Source organism: Rhinoraja longicauda, chromosome 21 (assembly GCF_053455715.1).
Source record: "Rhinoraja longicauda isolate Sanriku21f chromosome 21, sRhiLon1.1, whole genome shotgun sequence".
Lineage (NCBI taxonomy): Eukaryota > Metazoa > Chordata > Chondrichthyes > Rajiformes > Arhynchobatidae > Rhinoraja > Rhinoraja longicauda.
The window spans coordinates 20,058,974-20,083,234 of record NC_135973.1 but is presented as its reverse complement, the minus strand read 5'-3'; the positions used below and the strand labels follow the sequence as shown (position 1 = coordinate 20,083,234).

General features: G+C 48.3%; 1 protein-coding gene across 15 annotated transcripts in view; it reads right to left on the bottom strand.

Moving 5' to 3' along the window:
* The window catches only part of glis2b (GLIS family zinc finger 2b), a 149,154-nt gene that overhangs the window by 1,385 nt on the left and 123,508 nt on the right, over positions 1 to 24,261 (bottom strand). For 11 of the 15 annotated variants that reach the window (XM_078418001.1, XM_078418002.1, XM_078418003.1 and 8 more), the window contains 5 exons: positions 4,776 to 5,037; positions 3,693 to 3,874; positions 2,411 to 2,590; positions 848 to 981; positions 45 to 163 (listed from right to left, as the gene is read on the bottom strand). In XM_078418001.1, the coding sequence (XP_078274127.1) occupies positions 45 to 163; positions 848 to 981; positions 2,411 to 2,590; positions 3,693 to 3,874; positions 4,776 to 4,956 (796 nt within the window). In that variant the 5' untranslated portion in view covers positions 4,957 to 5,037. Of the gene's footprint in view, positions 1 to 44; positions 164 to 847; positions 982 to 2,410; positions 2,591 to 3,692; positions 3,875 to 4,775; positions 5,038 to 13,152; positions 13,175 to 15,893; positions 16,056 to 18,397; positions 18,673 to 22,034; positions 22,125 to 24,261 lie in introns of those variants that run through there. The other 4 variants (XM_078418009.1, XM_078418010.1, XM_078418013.1 and 1 more) reach the window with 4 other exon arrangements.

The window sequence follows — 24,261 nt, the reverse complement described above, 5'->3', positions numbered from 1 at the left end:
GACCCCATGACCCTGCGACTGATCCCATGACCCCCGGCTCTCACCTGTGTGTGAGCGATTGTGGATTTTGAGGTTCTCCAGCCGGGAGAAACTTTTGTTGCAGGTGGGACAGCGATGAGGCTTCTCGTTGGTGTGAGTCCGAATGTGGATCAACATCTTGTACCTAGTCGGGAGATAGAGAGTTGGTCACCATAGTCAGCGCAGACCAAAGCATTCCAGCTGCCCCCCAACTCCAGTCACAGGTGAAGGAAAGGGCTCCCATCAAACCCACAGCGATGGTGGCCACTCAACATCCAAAGTAAAGATACATTGGTGGGAGCTGCCTTCCTCCCTTTGCTTGTCTCTCAACCCCACAACCTGCATGTGGATTCTTTTCCAGTTTTCAGTACAACCTTTTACTTCCACCCTTGTTCCTTAATCACATCTGATCACCCCAGCACAGACTCCCTGCCCTCATCCTTCTGCCTTCTCTCCACGGCACCACGATAGAGCCATACCCAGCAGGACAGGGAGCTGCTCCTGGGGCAGCAAGAAACTCATGAACAAAAGACCACAGCAAAGTCTTTGTTGTCCGCAACTCTTCCCACGGTCTATAGAGCCTTGCAACCTCAGCCTCTCTCTCTTCCCCCACCCCCATTACCTTTGCCTCTATCTACACCATGCTGCCTCCTGGAAAATAGCCAACATAATCACAGACTTGTCACACCCCAGTCATTTCTTCTCCCTGCTCCCATTGGGTAGAAGATGCCCACAATCTCCAAACTCTTCTGCCCGCTGCACCACCCTCCCCTGTGCAGGGATGGGAGCAGGGGAGGCGGACTGGAAGGGGGCAGAGAGCAGCCAGTACCTGGCGTTGAAACCCTTGCCCCGACGGGCACACCCCTCCCAGAGGCAGCAGTAGCCAGTCTCCTTCTCTGGCTTCACATGGAAATCATTCACATGGTCAACAAGGTCCTGGAGCGAATCAAACAGCTGATTACACTGCAGGGGTCAGAGAGCAGAGTGGTCAGGGGGGGGGGGGGGAGAGAAGGGAAAGCATTTTAGTACATGTGACAACAAAGTACCATCAAACCATAGCACCATTATTCTAGGTTGGAAATAACCGAGGATCAAGTAGAGACTCCTAAAGCACTCCAGTAGTTACATTCTTGCAGCCTGAACATGCCCCATTTATTCCAGCTCCTTGCCCCTTGTGATAACCCTTCACTGATCCATGCTGACACACGGCCCTGTTCTCTGAGCTCTTGTGCACAGGCGTTTCTGGGGCACCCAGTTAAATGTCTGCTGGAAGTCCAGCCACACTCTGTCTGAGCATATCCAAGAGGCCGGTTATGGAAGACAGATGTTCGAGTCGTGGTCTGACATCCCATGTAATGGAGAACGTGGGAGGCATGTTTCCATCCCAGGCTGGATGCCAGGGTTGAGCACAGACACTCTGAGCCACAGCTGTCACACGAGGCAGCCGCAACTGTGGACGGTGCAGAGACGGAGCCCACCAGAGCCACGGGCCCCTCGGGAAGGGTCCCAGGCTTGGGCGGGCCAGCTACCAGTCTCTCTGCCACAGTGATGTGTAGGGAGGGGACTCGTCACCTCCACGGGTTAGATTGATAGGTGCAACACAAAACCAGGCCCTTTGACCCACCGAGTCCATGCTGACCATCGATCACCCGTTCACACTAGTTCACGCGAGTCTGAAGGGTTCCGACCTGAAATGTCTTCTATTCCTTTTCTCCAAAGATGCTGCCTGACCTGCTGAGTTACTGCAGCATTTTATGTCTATCTTCTCACACTATCTTTCCCTGTCAATCCATTCTCCTGCCTTCCCCCCCATGACCCTATTCTGCAGGGATATTAAATATCCCTCAATTCCCTACATTTCAATGTGCCTATCTAAAAGCCTACGTTATCCCCTTTCACATTAACTCCCTACATGCTCGGGGCAATTTACAGAGGGCCAATTAACCTGCAAACCCGCACGTCTTTGGGATGTGGGTGGAAACCAGAGCACCCGGAAGAAATCCATGCCGGGTAGACAATAGACAATAGGTGCAGGAGCAGGCCATTCGGCCCTTCGAGCCAGCATCGCCACTCAATGTGATCATGGCTGATCATTCTCAATCAGTACCCCGTTCCTGCTTTCTCCCCATACCCCCTGACTCCGCTATCCTTAAGAGTAAACAGGCAAACTCCACATAGACAGCACCGGAAGTCAGGATTGAACCCGGGTCTCTGGCGCAGTGAATCAGCGGCTCTACCTGATGTGCTGAACAGCACCACACAGCACTGTCCCTGTCACCACACACAGGGACAACACAACACTATGTATGGTCCCTGTCACCACACACAGGAACAACACAACACTATGTATGGTCCCTGTCACCACACACAGGCGGCCAGCTGCAGCACGAACCTTGCGCCAGTGACAGGCCAGCTGTTCCAGCGGCAGATCCAGCAGGTTAGGCATGTCCTTGGGCGGCGACACCAGCATGGAGGAGGGCAGGTGGGCCGGGCTGGAGGAGCCCAGAGGCAGGAAGAACTGGAACGTCTGAGAACTCGGACTCCCCTCCAGGAAGCGGGGCGTCAGGGCGTCCTGCAGCAACAGCAGATAACTTTAATTCACCCGCCGCCCCTCCTTTGCTCCAACGTACAACAGTATAGCACAGCAACAGGTCCTTCAGCCCACAGTCCCTGCTGAACACAATGCCAAGTTTAACTAAACTCTGCCCAAGTTCATTGTTCATAAGACATAGGGGCAGAATTAGGCCATTCGGCCCATTGAGTCTGCTGCATCATTCAATCATGGCTGATCTATCTTTCCCTGTCAATCCATTCTCTTGCCTTCCCCTCCTTGACCCTATTCTGTAGGGATATGGAATAACCCTCTATTCCCTACATTTCCATGTGCCTATCTAAAAGCCTTTTAAACACCACTACTGTACCTGCCTCCTCCACCACCAACCCTGCCAATGGATCTCCTGAAGATGTCACCATCAGTTCATGGCACAGTTGTTTACCATACCCATACCCATACCCGACTCAAGCCATTAACTTCAGGCCCATCCATCGTCCCACCAGCACCCCGTGCCTTTGTGTGGGATAGAGTACCATTCCACCAAACTCTCATACACGGAGTGAAAATCTTGCCCTTGATCCCCAGAGGCCACGTGGGGCTCTGTTTGCTTCTCGTTTTCAGGGACACTTGGTGTCGTTCTAAACATGCTCATTTACATTACTCAACAAATTAACATCGGCATTCAAGTTGGATTTGATATCAAGATATAAAGCTATGGCCTTCTGACTGTCTACCCTATCTATCCCTATAATTTGATGTATTTCTATCGTCTGCTCTCAACCTCCAGCATTCCAGAGAAAACAATCCAAGCCTGTCCAACCACTCCCTGTAGTTATACCCCCTAATCCAGGCATCACACTGGTGAACTGCTGCATCCTTTCCAAAGCCTCCACATCCGTCCAGTAATGGGGTGACCAGAATGGCATGTAATACCCCAAATGGGGCCTGACCAACGTGCTATCGAGCTGCATCATGACTTACACACTCTTATACTCCATGCCCTGACCAATGAAGGCAAGCATACCGTACGCCACCATTACCACTCTGTCCACTTGTTGCCTCTCTCGGGAGTCATGGACTCGCCGGCGTTCGTGCCGTTACCCTGATCTCTGATACTCACGGTACTGATACCAGGAGAAGCTTCTCCTCCGTCCTGCAGGTCGTCGGGCAGCATGGCCGAGGGGGGTGGAGAGTCAAGGCCGGAGCCGGGGGACAGGCTGAGGTCCACGATGGACACCGAGCTCCGGGCGGGAGAGAAACGGGAGTCTTGCTTCTCCTGAGCCTGGTGCAGGATGAACGGACCTGGAACAAGAGCGAGGGTGTGAGAGCAGGGTAGGGTTATAACAGTGGGGATGGACATCACTGGGCAAACTCATCAACAAGTACAGGGCCTATTAACAGAAGGAGCAGTCATGAGGAAACATCAATGGTGTGCATGGTACAGCTGGTAGTGCTGCTGCCTCAGGGCGCCAGAGACCCGGCTTCGCTCTTGACCTTGGGAGCTGTCCGTGTGGGGTTTGCACAATCTCCCCGTGACTGCATGGGGTCCCTCCAGGTGCTCCAGTTTCCTCCCTTATCCCAAAGATATTCAGGCATCATTCTGCACCCTTTCCAAATCCTGCATATCCTTCCTGTAATGAGGTGGCCATAACTGCACACGATAGTCCAAATGTGGCCTGACTAAAGTCCTATAAACGGTCCTTCCATAAGCTAGGGTACTATCTGATTCACCTCTACCCCATTGCGGACATTGGACTTTGTCTATGGAACTGGTGCGCTACAATGTTGAGAACTATATTCTGCACTTTGTATCTTCCTACCCCTTTGCTCCACCTACTGTACGAGAGTTTGACTTGATTGTATGGTATGGTTTCTCTGATCTATTTGGATAGCATGAAAAACAAAGCATTTCACTGTACCTTAGTACACGTGACAATAATAAACCTAAACCCATATCATGATATCCTGACTCTTAAACTCAAACTATTTGACTCAGAGACGGTCTACACCCCGCACACTGTAACCTGTGGATCAGCGGATACAGGGGAGGGTACACCAGCAAGATATCACGATAGACAAAAAGCTGGAGTAACTCAGCGGGACAGGCAGCATCTCGGGAGAGAAGGAATGGGTAACGTTTTGGGTCAAGACCATTCTTCATCACAGCACAGGTTTGATCAACCAGGGATGTTACAAGCCTCACCAGTGTGTTGGTTGTGGGGAGAGGCTTGTGCAATGATAACAATCCCATCATCAGTCATCTTCAGCTCCCTCTGGGCACTGCTCTCCTCCATTGTCTCATTGCCCCTCTGCCTCTTGCCCCTCATCATCCGGAGCTTGGAGATGCTGAGTTTCAAGTCCAGGGGTTCATCCAGAGAATGCATCGTCACGCTAATGGTGGCACGTCCGATGGGGAGTGTCTGAGGCCACAGCCAGGTGAGGAAACTCTACAGCAGCCTTCGATCCTGGAACCAGAACAGCAGATGAATCACACAGACAGTGACAGGAACTTTATGATGGTGCTTTGTTTTTAGTACCCTGGCTAGTTTAATTCAGAGATACGGCCCTTCGGCCCACTCAGTCCACACTGACCATTGATCATTCATTCACACTAGTTCTATGTTATCCCACTTCCTCATCCACTCCCAACACATTAGGGGCAATTTACAGAGGCCAATTAATCTCGCATCTTTGGATTGTGGGAGGAAACCCCTATGCTCACTGGAAGAACATGTAAACTCCACACCGATAGCACCGGAGGTCAGGATCGAACCCGATCTCTGGGTCTGTGGGGCAGCAGCAGCTCTACCCACTGCGCCATTCTGCTGCTATTAAAGATAGTAAACCCCGCTGACAAGTGAAGTTATCCTTTCAATTTAATGGGTCTCGATACATGGGTAAATGAGAGGCCTATTTTGCACAGGGCAAGAAAAGCAATAAAACAACTCTCAGTTCATCTCATTCAGGAACTGCTACTTTTCCCCAACCATCAAACCTGCACAACCCAAATCCTCTCTCAGCAACAGAACGCGATGGACCACCTCTTGCACTGCTGTGGACTTGTTTTCTAATGGTGTATTCTTGCACCAATGTCTTTTTGCAGTCTATTACTTTTAACAGTCTTGCAGAATTTGTGTAATTTGTGAACATTTGTAATCTAATTTTTTAATATGTCTGTCTACGTGCTTGTGATACAGCTGCAAGCAAGATTTTCATTGTACCTGCACCTCCCTGTACTTGTGCTTATGACAATAAACTCAACTTGACGTGATGTGTTGGTTGAGGTTTAAGTCGTTGTTATAAATATCGCCCAAGGCGTTTTACAGAGAGCTGAATACATTTTCACATGCAGCTAAACTTGCAGAGGAGACTGATTTAACATCTGTCCAGGACAACTGACCCTCCAATAATGTCAGAGGCTAAGGGGAGAGAAGTATATACAATTGTGAGGGGCATAGATAAGGTAGTTAGTCAGAACCTTTTCCCAAGATGGAAAAATCAAATACTAAAGGGCACAGTTTTAAGGTGAGAGGGGCAACGTTTAATGGAGAGGTGCGGTACAAGTTTCTTTAAACACAGAGAGTGGTGGTTGCCTGAAATGTGCTGTCAGGGATGGTGGTGGAGGCAGATAACCACCACCCAGTGGCGTTTAAGAGACTTTTAGATAGGCACGTGGATATGGAGGGATATGGACCACGTGCAGGCAGAGTTTAACTTGGTATGTTCGGCACGGACATTGTGGACTGAAGGGCTTGTTCCTATGCTGTACTGTTCCATGTTTTAAGTTAATAGTACAACATTTCTTGTTACCAGCCTGACAATGGTTACTCTCTCCCATATCTCCTTTATTCTTCTCATTCCCCACTTTCCCAGAAGTCACCTGTAATCTACTTCCAACGCCGAGTTAACATCAGGCCCAGTTAATCTACGTATAGGTCATATTGACCCATGTGGGGTAACGCTACGATAATCTCTGCCCACCTCCTCTCTCCTGCCACTCCACAAACCGCAACCTGGAGCCAACACGCCTCTGATCATGGGCTACACATGGGCCAGGCCAGGCAACTTGGAGAGTTGTATTTCACACTGACATACAGTGGCTCCAGTTCCAGGCATCAAACGCTGGCAGGCTGGGTTTGTTTGAGTACATTCGGTCTGTCATCCGACAAAGGCTTGTGTTCCCATAACCCCATCAGGACAGCAGTGGGTGGAGCAGGTGGAGGTGCCTACGAGGCCCAACCTCATACCTCGGCCCACACTCCCACACAGTGCTGCAGGAGGCACAACAAAGATTTATAGACCGCATGGATGAACTCCAAAAATTATTCATCCCGCCCGGTCTGGCAAAAAAATAAAACTGGGAAGGCGGCTCAACCGTGGCTAACGAGGGAAATCAAGAATAGTGTTAAATCCAAGGAAAAGGCATATAAATTGGCCAAAGGAAGCAGCAAACCAGAGGACTGGGAGAAATTTAGAATTCAACAGAGGACAAAGGGGTTAATTAAGAGGGGGGAAAAAGAGCATGAAAGAAAGCTTGCGGGGAATATAAAAACTGACTCGAAAACCTTCTTTAGATATGTAAAAAGGAAGCATTGTCAGGCTGGTAACAACGATTACAATCAGAGACAGGTGAATTTATAATGGAAAACAAAGAAATGGCAGAACAGTTAAACAAATACTTTGGTTCTGTCTTCACTAAGTAAGTCACAAACAATCTCCCAGAAATACTAGGGGACCGAGGATCTAGTTAGAGGGAGGAACTGAAGGGAATCCTCATTAGTCAGGAAATGGTGTTAGGTAAACTGTTGGGACTGAAGGCAGATAAATCCCCAGGGCCTAATGGTCTGCACCCTAGAGTACTCAAGGAGGTGGCCCTAGAAATCGTGGATGCATTGGTGATCATTTTCCAATGTTCTCTCGACTCTGGATCGGTTCCTGTGGGCTGGAGGGTAGCCAATGTAACTCCACTTTTTAAGAAAGGAGAACAGGAAGGCAGATTATTATCTGAATGGTGCCAGATTAGGAAAATGGGAGGTGCAACAAGACCTGGGTGTCCTTGTACATTAGTCACTGAAAGTAAGCATGCAGGTACAGCAGGCAGTGAAGAAAGCTAATGGCATGTTGGCCTTCATTGCGAGAGGATTTGAGTTTAGAAGCAAGGAGGTCCTACTGCAGTTGCACAGGGCCCTGGTGAGATCGCACCTGGAGTATTGTGTGCAATTTTGGTCTCCTAATTTGAGGAAGGATATTATTGCTATTGAGGGAGTGCAGCGTAGGTTCACCAGGTTAATTTGCAGGATGGCGGGACTAACATATGATGAAAGAATGGGTCGACTGGGCTCGTATTCACTGGAATTTAGAAGGATGAGAGGGGATCTTATAGAAACATATAAAATTCTTAAAGGATTGGACAGGCTAGATGCATGAAAAATGTTCCCAATGTTGGGGGAGTTCAGAACCAGGGTTTAAGAATAAGGGGTAGGCCATTTAGGACTGAGATGAGGAAAAACCTATTCACCCAGAGAGTTGTGAATCTGTGGAATTCTCTGCCACAGAAGGCAGTGAAGGCCAATTCACTGGATATTTTCAAGAGAGTTAGATTTAGCTCTTGGGGCTAAAGGGATCAAGGGATATGGGGAAAAAATAGGTTTTAGATGATCAGCCATGATCATATTGAATGGCGGTGTTGGTTCGATGGGCCGAATGGCCTACTGCACCTATTTTTCTATGTCTATGTTTCTAACATCCCAAGTGTGATGTAGTCAATGGGGTCATCCTGTCAACGGTTTAAAGCATCTTATAACGCAGGAACGCTCAAATGTAGGAATCACAGCAGACAAATTATTCCTCAAGCTTCCATCAACAACACGACAAAGGTGATACAAGGAACTGCACATGCTGGAATCTTGAGCAAAAGACAAGGTGCTGGAGAAGCTTGTGGGTCAGGACCTGTTGACGCCTGGACCTGTGGGTCAGGCATCATCTGTTGGGGGAACGGGCAGGCGATGTTTTAAGTTGTGACCCTTCTTCAGACTCAAAACCTGTTTGTATGCTCCGGTCGGTCACTGGTAGATTAGTTATCACCTCCATTACTCTTTCAACATCTGGTGCCCAGGACGGTGATAAAGACCAATGGATGGATGGTGCGGTGTGCTACTGGATGGCCTATCATTGAAAGGGAGGTATTAAACAACTCCAGATCTGGGTTCTGGCCAATTTCCAACAATTGGCCAATATTGACCAAACTGCATTCATTCCTTCGGAGGCTGAGGGGATTCCTGACTGAAGTATGTATAATTATGAGAGCCTTAAGTGGGGTAGACAGTTAAAACTTTTCCCCAAAAATTAGAGGTAAGGGCAAAGGATTAAAGGAGATGTGCAGGGCAGGTTTTTGTTTTACACAAAGGGTGGTGGGTGCCTGGAATGCACTGCAGGGTTGATGGTAGAGGCAGGTACAATAAGAGACTTTTGGAAAGGCAGAGAGATATGCAGGGCATGGAAGAGTATGGATTATATGCAGGCAGATAAGAGTCAGTTTTGACATCACATTCGGCACAGACATTGTGGGCCAAAGGACCTGTTCCTGTGCTGTACTGTTTTATGGTTTTGGAGAGAAAGCAACACAATATATACATCTTAGAACACGGAATAGTACAGCACAGGAACAGGCCCTTTGGCCCACAATGTCTGTGCCAAATATGATGCCAAATTAAACTAGTCTCCTCTGCCTGCATGTGATCCATATCCCCCCGCCCCCCATTTCCTGCAAATCCATGTGCCTATCTAAAAGCCATTAAACATCACTATCGTATTTGCCCCCACCACCATCCCTGGCAGCACATTCCAGGCACCCACCACTCTGTGTAAAATAAAACGTACTTCACTTAACTCCCAGCATAGGGGAATGAAGAACACAAGGTTTAAGGTAAGAGGAAGATCAGAATCCTGAGGGGTACCTTTTTCACACAGAGGGTGATGGATATGTGGAATGAGCTGCCAGAGGAGGTAGTTGAGGCGGATACTAATAACAGCATTTAAAACACATTTGCACAAGTACACGGATAGGAAAGGTTTAGGATATGAGCCAAACGCAAGCAGGTGGGACAAGTGGAGATGGGTTGGCATGGATGGGTTGTTTCCGTGCTGAATGACTCTATGACTCTGAGCACCACACAATGAGGAATGCCTCACTGCATTTGAGTCATCTTGAGGTGCTGCTTTACAAGATTCTAACTTTATGCTTTGAGGCGGTCCAGCAGACAGGGAGTTAAGTAAGCAAGCAGATACTCTGTGCATACGGAAGCAGGAAGCCAGCGCAGTCCCTGTGGAGGAAGCCTGCCTCTGCTTGGGAGGAGGGGTGTACACGGCTGTGGAATGCCGGTGCCGGGGGGGGGGGGGGGGGGGGGGGTGGGGGAGAGGAGCGGTACACTGCCCTGCCCTGCCCTGCCCTCCCACCCAGACTGTGTACACATCAGCCCCATCCCTACCGCCCGGTGTATTCTGCACCAGCCCTGGTGACCCTGGACGAAGTGTCAGTGGAACATCACACCTTGCGCATCGTCTCCAGTGACACACCGCTGCTGCCGTGGCCTCCCGCAGCGTGCACCGGCACCAGTGCAGCCCGCCACCGCATCACAGTGTGGGCACTGGCTGGGAATGAGGCAGCAGTGCAGTCAGAGGGTCTGGGATGACATCCACACTCTCCACTTCATCGCATTCCTGCGTGTTTATTTAAACAATCCCAGCGACTGGGGGCTGCGCAGCTGATGGTAAAACATGCACCGAAACCTTTGGTTGCAGGAGGGGACTGGTGGGTCGCAGTCCCTCGTCAGGGCATAGCTTTAGGCAGGGGGCAGAGGACAATGTCCCGGTTGTGGGTCACTCCGCCCACAGATAATCCTTGGGATATTCCCTCAGTCTGCACACTGGCCACTGTTCCCACAATTCCACAACGGGAGAACAGAACCAGGAACACACCCAGACGCTGCACAGAGAGGGAGCGGCAAATAAGAGGAGGGGGGGGGACAGAAGCAGTGGAGAGGGGAAGGTGGGAGAGAGGGAGAGAGACAGAGTGGGGGAAGGGGAGGAGGAGAGAAGGGGAGTTGTGAAAGGGTTTGCGAAGAGGCTGAGTAGGGATGGTGGGAGGTGCAAAAAAGGAGGGAAGAGAGGAGAATGAGGATGGAAGGGGGAAGTGTGACAGTGATGAAAAAGGACAGAGAGAGAGAGAGAGAGGGGATAGGATCAACATCTGTGGGGAAACAGTCGGTGACAAGGAAGGGGCTCTCTCTGGGGGAGAGGGGTTACTGACTGACGTGTAAGGAAGCAGCATTTTAATGTTTGACAGTTTTGTTTTTAAAGCCCAGTATAGTTCAGAAAGGATTTTATAAAATGCTATTGGTCTTTGAAAAACAGTTCAGAAAATTGTTTTTCTTGCATGTTTCGTGGGTGAGGGAGTTTAATGTCTAGTTATAAAACAAACAGCTGTGAGGAATTACAAGTCTGGCTGTGTTCAGGGACAACTCGGTGAATAGGAAGAGGACTGTGAGTCTGTAACTTGCCTAGCTCTGTGAGTAACAGTGCTGTGTGCTAAATCCCTCTCCCACCAGGACTGGACATCATCGGTATTCTCTACCTTGAGCCGCTCTCTGGGCTGAACCCCTCTACACCAGGCCCATGATCTCCACCTTCCCCACTGTGACCTGCAGAGACTCCGACTGCGCACGGCTAGATTCCAGAAGGTTCTCTGGGCTTTCTCAATCGGCAAGGGAACTACAACGGAGGAACAGTTTGTGATTTATAGCAGAGGGCACCGCAGTGCCGGTGTGTCCCTGGATCCCTGGAGGGGCGGCCGTGAGGAGTGGGCTGTCATTAGATCACCACTGCCTGGAGCTGAACGTTGGAAGCATCGCTCCAGATTCCACCCCTTCTGAGGGCCGCGGTTCACAGACACCCAAAACATCATCCTCACAATTCAGAATTTAAAACCTGCTGGACCCTGCACATGGTCAGGGCATCTCCTAGACTCATATACTGTATCATCACAGCTTCCTGGAGACACAAGGAACTGCAGATGCTGGAATCTTGCACAAAAAAACAACTGCTGGAGGAACTCAGTGGGTCAGGCAGGATCTGTGGAGGCAATCCTCAGGCGACGTTTCGGGTCGGGCCCTTCTTCAGACTGATTGTAGTAAAGGACAGTATTCGGTGCTCCAAATGTGGCCTCCTGTACATCGGCGAGACCAAGTGTAGACTTGGCAACCGTTTCACTCAACTTGCGCTCGGTCCGCCAAGGCCTGTGGGATCTCCCGGTTATTAACCATTTTAACGAACTCCCCATTCCCACACTGACCTTTCTGTCCTGGGCCGCCTCCATTGCCAGAGCGAGGCCATAAATTGGATGAATAGCACCTCATATTCTGCTTGGGTACCCAATGGTATAAACGTTGAATTCTCCAATTTCAAGTAATATCCCCACTACCCCATCTCTTTCCTGTGTATCTCACCACCCCAATGTGTATGCATTTCTCCCACCATCTCCCACTCTCCAGTCATCCTTTCCCCTCCGTGCATATTTCTCATTCCAAAGAAACCCATATTTCTCTTTTATTCCTTCTTTCCCCTTCCACCCACCTCGCTCTCCTTGGCTTTATATTTCACTCCTCTCCTCTCATTTGACACCCTTTTGTCTCCTTTTCACCTCTAGCCTTTGTCACCTACTCCACCCACCATCATCGCCCTCATTTGTATCCACCTATCACTTGCCAGGCTATGTCACATCACCACCTCTCTTCTATCTTTCTCCTCCGGACTACAATCAGTCTGAAGAAGGGTCTGTAGAGATACAGAGCTCACAGATGTCTGGGAATAACATCAATGGGGATACAGTCAGTGACATAGGGAAAGCCCAAGTGGACAGTTGACATTGATAATTCCATCTTTAGGATGTAGTTTGATATACGAGTTTGGTTTGAATGGTGAGATTGTATTGCCAATTGTTTTTACAGTTTGGCTAAGAAGGTGCAGTGAAAGTTCCTGGTAGAAAGTTAGCTGTGGCCCCAACCTGAAACATTGCCTGTCCACTCCCTCCAAAGATGTTGCCGGAACCACTGAGTTCCTCCCTCGGATTGGGACTACAATTGGCATTCAGGTGAACTCATGGAGTGTCTCCTCAGAGGTTTGAGGAGATTCAGCCCCACACTGAATACTCTATCAAGCTTCTACAGGTGTGTGGTAGAGAGCACACTGACTGGTTGCATCACAGCCTGGTTCAGCAACTCGAATGGCCAGGATCAAAAGAGGATACAGACACTGCCTGATCTATCATGGGTACTGACCTCCCATCATCGATGGGATCTATAGGAAGCATGGCCTCAAGAAGCAGCTAAAATCAAAGAGCCACACCACCCTGGCCATACTCCATGATTACGTTACTGTGTTGTACTGCTGCAAGTCAGACTTTCATTGTTCCTTTTTGGGACATGTAACAATAAAACACTCTTCACTCTTAATCTTGCCACTACCATTAATTGAAAAGCTTGAAAGCACGCATCACCAGAATCAAGGATAGCTTCTTCCCTTACCATTCTTGTGAAATCAATCCTTAAGAATGTATTCACGATCTTCCAATCTACCTTACTGCAGCCCTTGTACCTTTTTATCTTCACTTTACCCGTGGCATTTTACTTTGCACAGATTCCTTTCTCCACAGTGTACAAAGAGAAAAATAACAAGAGTGCAGAATATGGCGTTACATTTACAGAGAAAAGTACAAGGGCCGTATTGAGGTAGGTTGGGAGATCAGGACTACACCTTTAGTTTAGGAGAGGACTGATTAGTAGTCTGATAACAGCGAGGAAGAAGCTATTCTTGAATCTGGTGGTACACGGTTTCAAGATTTTGTATCTTCTGCCCGGCAGGAAAGGGGAGAAGAGGGAATGACTGGGGTGTGAGGATCTTAATTATGTTGGATGCTTTCCCAAGGCAGAAATTATGACTTTTAAAAGACAGTTGGACAAGTAAATGGATAGGAAAGATTCAGGGGGATGTGGGTCAAATGCCGGCAAATTGGACTAGCTCAGACTGCCAACTTGTTCGACTTGGATAGATTAGGCGAGTGGGCAAATGCATGGCAGATGCAATATAATGTGGATAAATGTGAGGTTATCCACTTTGGCGGCAAGAACAGGAAAGCATAGTATTACCTGAATGGTGACCGATTGGGAGAAGGGGAGATGCAACGTGACCTGGGTGTCATGGTGCACCAGTCATTGAAAGCAAGCATGCAGGTGCAGCAGGCAGTGAAGAAAGCGAATGGTATGTTGGCATTCATAGCAAGAGGATTTGAGTTTAGGAGCAGGGAGGTTCTGCTGCAGTTGTACAGGGCCTTGGTGAGACCGCACCTGGAGTATTGTGTGCAGTTTTGGTCTCCTAACCTGAGGAAAGACGTTCTTGCCTTAGAGGGAGTACAGAGAAGGTTCACCAGATTGATCCCTGGGATGGCGGGACTTACATATGAGGAAAGACTAGATAAACTGGGCTTGTACTCGCTGGAATTTAGAAGACTGAGGGGGGATCTTATAGAAACATATAAAATTCTTAAAGGGTTGGAGAGGCTAGATGCGGGAAGATTGTTCCCGATGTTGGGGGAGTCCAGAACCAGGGGTCACAGCTTAAGGATAAGGGGGAAGTCTTTTAGGACCGAGATGAGAAAACATTTCTTCACACAGAGAGTGGTGAGTCTGTGGAATTCTCTGCCACAGAAGGTAGTTGAGGCCAGTTCATTGGCTATATTTAAGAGGGAGTTAGATGTGGCCCTTTTTGCTAAAGGGATCAGGGGGTATGGAGAGAAGGCAGGTACAGGCTACTGAGCTGAATGATCAGCCATGATCATATTGAATGGTGGTGCAGGCTCGAAGGGCCGAATGGCCTACTCCTGCACCTATTTTCTATGTTTCTATGACACGGACAAAGTGGGATGAAGGCTGATTTCCATTCTCTATGACTCTATAAGAGAGCCCGGCATAGAGCAAGGGAACCACGGGGTGATGGGCGAGGAATATAGGGAGGCACAGTGGGACAGTGGCAGAGTTGCTGCCTCACAGCGCCAGGGACCCAGGTTGAATCCTGACCTCGGGTGCTTTTTGTATGGAGTTTGTACGTTCTCCCTGTGACCGCGTGGGTTTTCTCCGGGTTCTCTGGTTTCCTCCCACACTCCAAAAACATACAGGTTTGTAAGTTAATTAGCTTCAGTAAAATTGTAAATGGGACCTAGTGTGTTAGTGTATGACGTGATTGCTGGTTGGCGTGGACTCAGTGGGCCAGAGGGCCTGTTTCCATGCTGTATCGCTGAAGTCTAAAGAATGGGAAGACAGAATATTCACTGCCAAGTTTCACTTGCCTTCCGTTGCTGCCAACCTTCCCAATCCAGGGATCCCTGATGTGGATCGTGGGTCGTGATGGGTACTGCTAGGACACACCATGCATGTTAGAGTTGCCAGTTGCCGCAGTTGGCGATGATAAACTAGAGGAAAGTTCCAGAAGTCCGTGGCGGACCGTAGAGTATGCACGAACGCTGGCGCAGGCGTGCTAGGCAGCCTGTGTGTAGCCCAACAGAACGGGGCGTGAGGTGCCTCTGATCTGGTGCACGCCCTTGCCTCACCCTTCCAACAACATTCCCCAGCAACCTTCAAAGTCTCTTTCAAGACGTTGGATTTGATACAACACAGGAGGCGGGAGCACAGGAACAAACGCTCTGACACAAAGGGAACATTGCATGAAGATTTGAGGAGATCACATTGTAAACTCCAATGTTGAAACTAATGATTGATTTCCCTTTTGACCTGGGGGGGGGGGGGGAATGGTCTTGTTCCATGAGTTCCTCGCTCAGGATTGTTACGGGGGGGGGGGGGGGGGGGGGACCTTTGAATGGCAAGGGGTGGGGTAGGCCTGTTGTTGGGGCGGGGGTCAGATGATCTCAGCTTTCTGTTGTAACTGTACTGTCAACCTGACCCTGGGAACTGAGTCCTTGGACCGGTGCCTAATCCAAAGGTTTTGGAGAATACTCCAACGTCCCTGTGAAGTGAGTGCCAGCGAGTTAATAGTCAAGGATGCGAGAACCTTGGCCCTGGCAGCTTTGGAAACACTCTCCAACCCACACACACATTAGCGTGCATGCGGGTGCATACGCACACACGCAGATATAAAGAGTCAGACAGCACCGAAATAGGCCCTTCGACTCACAGTTGCCAAGGGAAACCTTGCACAAGGTCACTCTATCATTCAATACATCCGACAGACCAACGATTCAATATAACGATCCTACCCTTATTGGGCTGATTTTAATGGGGATTTGATTCCATCTGCCATTGTTCCATCCAATCCACAATATTGTTCCTTAGCTCATGACTTACTTCACCATCAACAACATCACCAACGTTTGTATCACCTGCAAACTTACTGTTTCCGCGCTGTATCTCTAAAGTCTAAAATCTAAAGAACGGGAGGAATTAATGTATACAAGAGACAGTAAGAAACATTGTATTTACTGGAGACACAAGGAAATGCAGATGCTGAAATCTTGAGAAAAATACAAAGTGTTTTAGGAATTCAGCAGGTCAGGCATCTGGGGTGGAATGGACAGGTAATATTTTGGGTTGGGACCCTTCTTCAGATCCGAAATGTCACCCATCTATTCCCTACACAGATGCTGCCTGACCGGCTAAGTTCCTCAGGCACTTTGTAATTTACTGTATGTATATAGTTTATAATTACATTATACTCTGCGAGCTTCATGTGAAGAAGGAATTTCATTGCACCCTGATGTGTATGACAATAAAGTAATGAGTGCGAGTCCCAGCATCGATCCCCATGCTCAGACTCACTGTCACCCTCTCTCCCATTACCAAGCCAACTCTGGATCCAGTTCCCAACTTGCTTTGATCCCATGGGGTTGGACCAGCTTTTCATTTGGTCCTTACCAAAGGCCTTCGAAGCGGAAGTTCATGAAGACCACATCAACCACTCTGCCCTCCATATATTTTGTTAGTTCTTAAACAAATACTCAACAAATTAACCAGACAGCATCTCTCATTGACTGAAGAAGGGTTCCGGCATGAAACATCACCTATTCTTTTTCTACAGCGATATCCACTCAACCAGCTGAGTTGCTCCAGCATGTTGTGTCTATCTTCGGTATAAACCAGCATCAGCAGTTCCTTCCTACACATTCTCTCATTAACAAAGCCATACTGACCATCCTTAACCAATCCTTCCTGTTCCAAGTGGAGATTAATCTGGTGCCTCAGAAACCTTCCCCATCAATTCCCTAACAGAACATCGAACACTACAGCACAGGAACAGTCCTTTCAGCCCACAATGTCTGCCAAACACAATGCCAAGTAACCTCATTGCCTGCACGTAATCCATAACCCTACATATCAGTGTGCCTATCTAAACACCCATGAAACGCTACCATCAGACCTTCCTCCACTACCACCCCAGCAGCACGTTCCAGGCACCAAATACTGAAGTTGAACACACTGGCATGTAATCAGTTTAGTTTAGTTTAGGGATCCAGCTTGGAAAAAGGTCCTTTGGCCCACTGAGTCCATGCCGACCATCTATCACCAATTCTATGATATCCCACTTTCTCATCCACTCCCTACAAACTAGGGGCAATTTACAGAGGATCAATTAACCTACAAATGTGGATGTCTTTGGAACGTTGGAAGACACCAGAGGAAACCGACGCAGTCACAGGGAGAACGTCAAACTCCACAAAACAGCACCTAAGGTCAAGACCGAACCCAGGTCTCTGGCGCTGTGTGGCAACGACTCTACCCGCTGTGCAGCCCAACTACCTGGCTTATTCCTGCCGCCTACTGCACTCACTAACCTCATCACCTGGCCCCTCACCAACGGCCAGAGAGGATCTAATAACCTTCGTCATGGGACTAGCCCAGTGTGCCACCTGTTTTAGCACAGAATACTGAACAGTACAGCACAGGAACAGGCCATTCGACCCACAATGTCTGTGTCGTGGACTAGCCCAGTATGCCACCTTGTTTAGCACAGAATACTGAACAGTACAGCACAGGAGCAGGCTCTTTGGCCCACAATTCTGTGCTGAACAGGATGCCACGCACTGACAAGGTGTGCTGAAGGACCTGCATCCGTGCTGTATAGCTCTAAAACCATTTTGCGCATTGCAGAAGGGCCAGACTGGGAATCAAACAGAAATCTCCATTGGCGTTTCACTGAAGAGTCGGCCCTGATTTTTACTTGGGTGGGTGTTCAACTCACTCCACTGACTCGATAGTGTCACCGCTGAGCCAGAGCAGAGAGGGCAGTGCCCTGTGGACCGACCTCGAGACTCCCAGCTAATCCGGAGAGCTGGCAATCCCAGGCGCCAGAGGGGGTGGGGAAATTATAAATAAATGTCTTGTACAAGCAAGGTGAAAGGGAGACAAAGGAACAGTGGGTTTACAGGCAGTCAGTCTGCTCAGAGGAGAGAGAGGACAGTCAGTCATGAATGGTGGATTATTTTAGTTTCTGAACTGGGAGTTGGCAAACAGGAAGCACTGTTTCCAGTCAGGGCCCAGCCAAGGACTCCCCTCTCCCTCTCCCTCTCCACTGCGCCTGAGCCTGCCCACAGACACACAGAGCAGAGTCCTTCCTCAAGGTGGGCAGGGCAAAAGGGAGGCAATTAATAAATAACCTGCACAGGTAAATAATAAGATTGGGGGAGTGGGCGCTCAGCCACAAGACAGGGGGAGAGGTCGGAGAGCAGGGGAGAGAATGTAATGGCTGCACATCTCGAGTGCTTACCTTGTAACTGGCACTGATCCAAGCAGTCCAGACGCTGAGGAATTCAACAGCCAAGTGCCTTCCAGCAATCAGCAGTTGAATTGTGAACCTGGCCTCTCGTTTGAACTGGGGCACAGGGTCATGTGATTCCCACTGCGACCAGGCTGTGTGAACGGCTACAGGAGATGGCCTTGCCAAGCGGTTCAGACATAAAAGTGTAAAGGGCTTCACTGAGACTCCGACATCCCATCTTGGTTTGAGTTCTTGATTTCAAAACATCCTTTGGCCTGTCCGTGCTGGTGAAATAAAGATTTCCTTTTTTTAGTTTAGTTTAGAGATACCTCATGGAAATAGGCCCTTCGGCCCAGAATCCACACTCACCATCGATCACCCGTTCACACCAGTTCTATATTATCCCACTTACTCATCTACTCCCCACACACTAGGAGTAATCTACAGAAGCCTACAATTACAATTAACCTACAAGTACACACGTTTTGAGATGTAGGAAACTGGAGCATCCGGAAGAAACCCATGCGACCTCAAGGAGAACGTGCAAACCGCCCAGACAGCGCTGGAGATCAGGATGGAACCCGAGTCTCTGGCGGTGCATGGCAGCGGCTCTACCCACTGCACTACCATGCCACCCTTCTGAGATGGGTGATGAGAAATGTTTCCATCAAGGCAAAGCTTCATGAAGAGACATGGGGAGTGGTGCAGGGCTGCCAGGGTCTCTTGGCGTGTTTTCTTTGTTGGAAGGTGATATTCTCACGTGGTGATGTTGGGCAACTTTAACCAGTTATGGGCATAGCAACCAGTAACAATTCAAACTATCAAAAGACAATAGACAATAGACAATAGGTGCAGGAGTAGGCCATTCAGCCCTTCGAGCCAGCACCGCCATTCAATGCGATCATGGCTGATCACTCTCAATCAGTACCCCGTTCCTGCCTTCTCCCCATACCCTCTCACTCCGCTATCCTTAAGAGCTCTATCCAGCTCTCTCTTGAAAGCATCCAACGAACTGGCCTCCACTGCCTTCTGAGGCAGAGAATTCCACACCTTCACCACTCTCTGACTGAAAAAGTTCTTCCTCATCTCCGTTCTAAATGGCCTACCCCTTATTCTTAAACTGTGGCCCCTTGTTCTGGACTCCCCCAACATTGGGAACATGTTTCCTGCCTCTAATGTGTCCAATCCCCTAATTATCTTATATGTTTCAATAAGATCCCCCCTCATCCTTCTAAATTCTAGTGTATACAAGCCTAATTGCTCCAGCCTTTCAACATACGACAGTCCCGCCATTCCGGGAATTAACCTAGTGAACCTACGCTGCACGCCCTCAATAGCAAGAATATCCTTCCTCAAATTTGGAGACCAAAACTTCACACAGTACTCCATTGGCTTTCTTCACTGCCTGCTGTACCTGCATGCTTCCTTTCAGTGACTGATGCACTAGGATACCCAGATCTCGTTGAACATCCCCTCTTCCTAACTTGACACCATTCAGATAATAATCTGCCTTTCTATTCTTATTTCCAAAGTGAATAACCTCACACTTATCTACATTAAACTGCATCTGCCATGTATCCGCCCATTCACACAACCTGTCCAAGTCACCCTGCAGCCTTATTGCATCTTCCTCACAATTCACACTACCCCCCAGCTTAGTATCATCTGCAAATTTGCTAATGGTACTTTTAATCCCTTCATCTAAGTCCCTTCATCAAGACGATCTCTGCCATTGACACTTATGCAGAGGTACTTTGTCAAGTAATGGGATGACCACTGACACAGAGAGCTCCAACGCCAGCTATCAGGAGTGGGACACCAGCATTTGGCATCAGTGTAAGCTCCTCAGGGAGACAATAGACAAAAGTCTCTGTTAGGCAACCAGCACTGTATCTCCAGGATGAGATTGTGGCAAAGTTCCGACTGGCTACTCTACACTTAGTGCATGGCCACAGACATATTTGTTCCCTCAATCAATATTTGCATATCCAGAGAGCCATCCCTTGGTAAAGTGGTCAGGGAATGCTGTTTTGGGTGTCTGCATTCCTAAAAAAGAACTGTTTGCGTTTTCAGAAGCGGTCTTGTTGGTCGAGGTGTGTTCCTAATTCAAGTCTGTGATGCTACAGAACCACTCGTCTGCCCTCCAAACTCCCTCGCAGTGGTCAGGCACTGAAGGTCATGTCCACAAGACACAGAGGAGGTGGCTCAGTCACTGGGAGCAGATGATTGAGGAGAACCCTAGCGCAGATGGCAGTAATTACAACCAAACTTGTTTCCATTCTCCATCGCAACTGAGAGGTTGTGAAATATGGAAGACGAGGTTGTGAATTTGTGAGTGGACTTCCTCTGCACCTCTACAACTAGCAGCATATAGAGTAGGGCATGCACCTCCCTAGATGAAATGGTGCAGATAAACATACCATGCACCCAGAACAGGAGTGCAAGGAGATTGGTCTCTCCCCTCACGTCTTCTCGGACATCACCTTCCGTCTGGACTACTGTAACAGCCTCCTCTATGGTTCACCCTCAAAAATCATCAATAAACTCCAATACATCCAGAACTCCGCTGCCCGTCTACTCACCCACTCCCCGATCCGTGACCATATCACCCCTGTCCTTTACAAGCTCCACTGGCTCCCCATCCCCCAGAGAATCCAGTACAAAATCCTCCTCATGACCTACAAAGCCCTCCATAACCTGTCCCCATCCTACCTGACTGACCTCCTCCACAGACACACTCCCACCCGTACCCTCCGCTCTGCTGCTGCTAACCTCCTGTCCCGTCCCCCCCCCCCCCCCCCATCCGGACCAAACTCAGATCCTGGGGGGACAGGGCTTTCTCCATCGCTGCTCCCACCCTCTGGAACTCACTACCTCAGACCATCAGAGACTCCTCCTCACTCACCACATTCAAAACATCACTGAAGTCTCACCTGTTCAGCACTGCCTTCAACCACTGACCGTCACCTCACCTTATTTTTCCTTTTCTGTTCGTTTACTTATTATTTTATTTTTTTTCTATGTTTTAGTAAACCCTGTAAAGCGTCTTTGAGTTTTTAGAAAAGCGCTATACAAATGTAATGCATTATTATTATTATTATTATTCATTAACATCACGTTGGTCCAATCTTGGCCTCAGCATCACCTTCGTGCTCCATCCCCATCCTGTTAACTCCCTTGTAGATCAAATGTTGACCAACCTGCACCTTCAATATATTCAGTGACTACACTTCCACAGCCCTCAGGGTTGAGAATGTCAAAGATTCACAACACATTCAGAGAGGAAATTCCTCATCTCAAATGGGCTCCGCTTACTCTGAAACTGGCTCATGATCTAGATAACCCCAGCAGGGGAAAGATCCTTGGGTTCCACCCAGTCAATCCCTGCAGAGTCTTGTATCTTCCAATAAAATCATCTCCCATTCTTGTCAACTCCAAAAAGTGTTGGCCCAACCACCTTCTTCATCCAATAAATCCACTTCCTGACCCTATCCTGCACTGCACTGCACGCGAGCCAAGTATACAATGCCTTAAATATGGAAACCAAAACATATTCCTGGTAAAATTACCTCAAAACCTCCAAGCTTTAATAATCATCCTCGTCGCAACAAAGACCTTCCTAATGCCTTGCTATTCTTGCACTCACCATTCCTATTTCACACATTGAGACCCCGGATCCATCTGTGCTGCAATGTTTTATAGTTTCAGTCCTCAAATAATCATTTGCTTTCTTAGTCTTCCTTTTCAACGTAGACCCCCTCACATTTTCCAACATTGTACGAGATCTGCCAACTTCATGCAAGAGAAAGAAAACAGAGCGCAGAATAAAGTGTTACAGCTGCAGAGAAAGTGCAGATTAAATAAAGTGCAAAGACAACAACAAGGTAGATTGGAAGATTGAGAATTCATCCCTAGCATATATGAGAGAGTCTGACAACAGCGGGAAAGAAGTTGTTCTTGAGTCTGGTGATACACGCTTTCAGGTTTTTGTATCTTCTGCCTGATGGGAGAGGGGAGACGAGGGATTGACTGGGGGTAAGTGGTCCTTCATTATGTTGGCTGCTTTGCCAAGGCAGCATGAAGTGTAGATAGAGTCGTGGGGGGGGAGGGGGTAATGGACTGGGCAGTGTCCAAAATTTCTAATGGTCTTGGGCAGAGCAGTTACCAAACCAAGCTGTGATGCATCTGGATAGGACACTTTCTATTGCCTCCTTAATCATCTCACATACACAATAATCCTGAATCAAGTTTACGTTCCTTTTGTAAATAAAGTACATGCTTTGTCTTTGCTCAAAGATTAATTAGCTTTAAATGAAAATATTTGAACAGTCTGGAATTGCTGCCAGAATAGTTCCAAACATTCAGTGGTGAGTTTGTTTGAGAAATTCAGACAGAGGACCTTTTGGTCAATCACAGTTCCTGGAATATACGACTGGCTTGGAGTTTTACTGACTGTTGCAGGTTATATAGTGAAACAGGCATTAGACCAGAAACTCCGACATGTGGCACCACTTATTTTAATGCAATACTATTGAAAATACACTCCATGGAGCGCAACGCAAGAACCAGTTCAGGTGACATGAGAAACAGCGGATGATGGAATCTGGAGCAAAAAAAACAAGGTGCTGGAGGAACTTAGCGGATCAAGCAGCATCTGATGAATGTACCCAAAATGTTGTATGTGCATTTCCCTCCACAGATGCTGCCTGTTGCACTAAGTTCCACCAGCACTTCTGTTTTGCTCAAGATTGCAGTGTCTAGAGGTCCTAGTGTCTCCATGAAAGTCTGATATTTTGTGTTCTTTGCACATAGACAACATTTCAGGTTTGCACCATTCAAACGTCGCCTATGCATGTCCTCCAGAGATGCTGCCTGACCAGTTGAGTTGCTCTAGCACTTTGTGTTCTACACAAGATTCCAGCATCTGCAGTTCCCTGGGTCTACATTTTGTTCTCTTCTCTGGGTCATTCATTGAGGGCCATCTGGGTTATTGCATAGTTACATCCCTCCAGCCTTAAAAATAATCCACTTGTTTCAATTCTCTGTGTTTCATGTGACAGCAGGTTCACTACACGATTGAAAAGAGAGGCTGCATCCTTCATAACACATCCACAAGTTTTCAACAGTTAAGAGCATTTAATTGTCATATGTATGGAAAGAGAAATCAATAAAGTAAAAAAAACAATATTAGCAATAAAAAGTTTGATGTCCCTAGTGCAACCAGGACAGTTCCTAGTTTAGTTGTTTATAGTTTAGTTTAGAGCTATAACGTATACACAGGGTATTGCCCACCAGCAGTCACTCGTACACTAGTTCTATCCTACAAAAAACAATTAACCTACAAACCAGCACATCTATGGAATGTGGAAGGAAACTAGAGCACCCAGAGAAAACCCACACAGTCACAGGGAGAACGTGTAAACTCTGGACAGGCAGCACCAACAGTCAGGATAGAACCTGGGTCTCTGGTGCTGTAAGGCAGCAATTCTACCGCTAATCCACTATGCCGCCCCGGTGAGTAGTGTTCAAGAGCCTGATGGTGGTTGGTTGCAGCCAGCTGTGTTGTTCTCCAGGGCATGAGCGTACTCCTGGATGGTTGGTGGTACAACAGTAGAGTTGCTGGCTTACAGCGCTTTCAGCGGCAGAATCGCAGGTTTGAACTTGATTACGGGTGCTGACTGTACGGAGTTTGTACATTCTCCCAGTGACCGCATGGATTTTCTCCGAGATCTTTGATTCCTCCCACACTCTAAAGACGTACAGGTTTGTAGGTTAATTGGCTTGGTATAAATGTAAATTGTCCCTAGTGCGTGTAGGGTAGTGTTTGTGTGCGGGGATCACTGGTCGGCGCAGACTCAGTGGGCTCTTCTCTC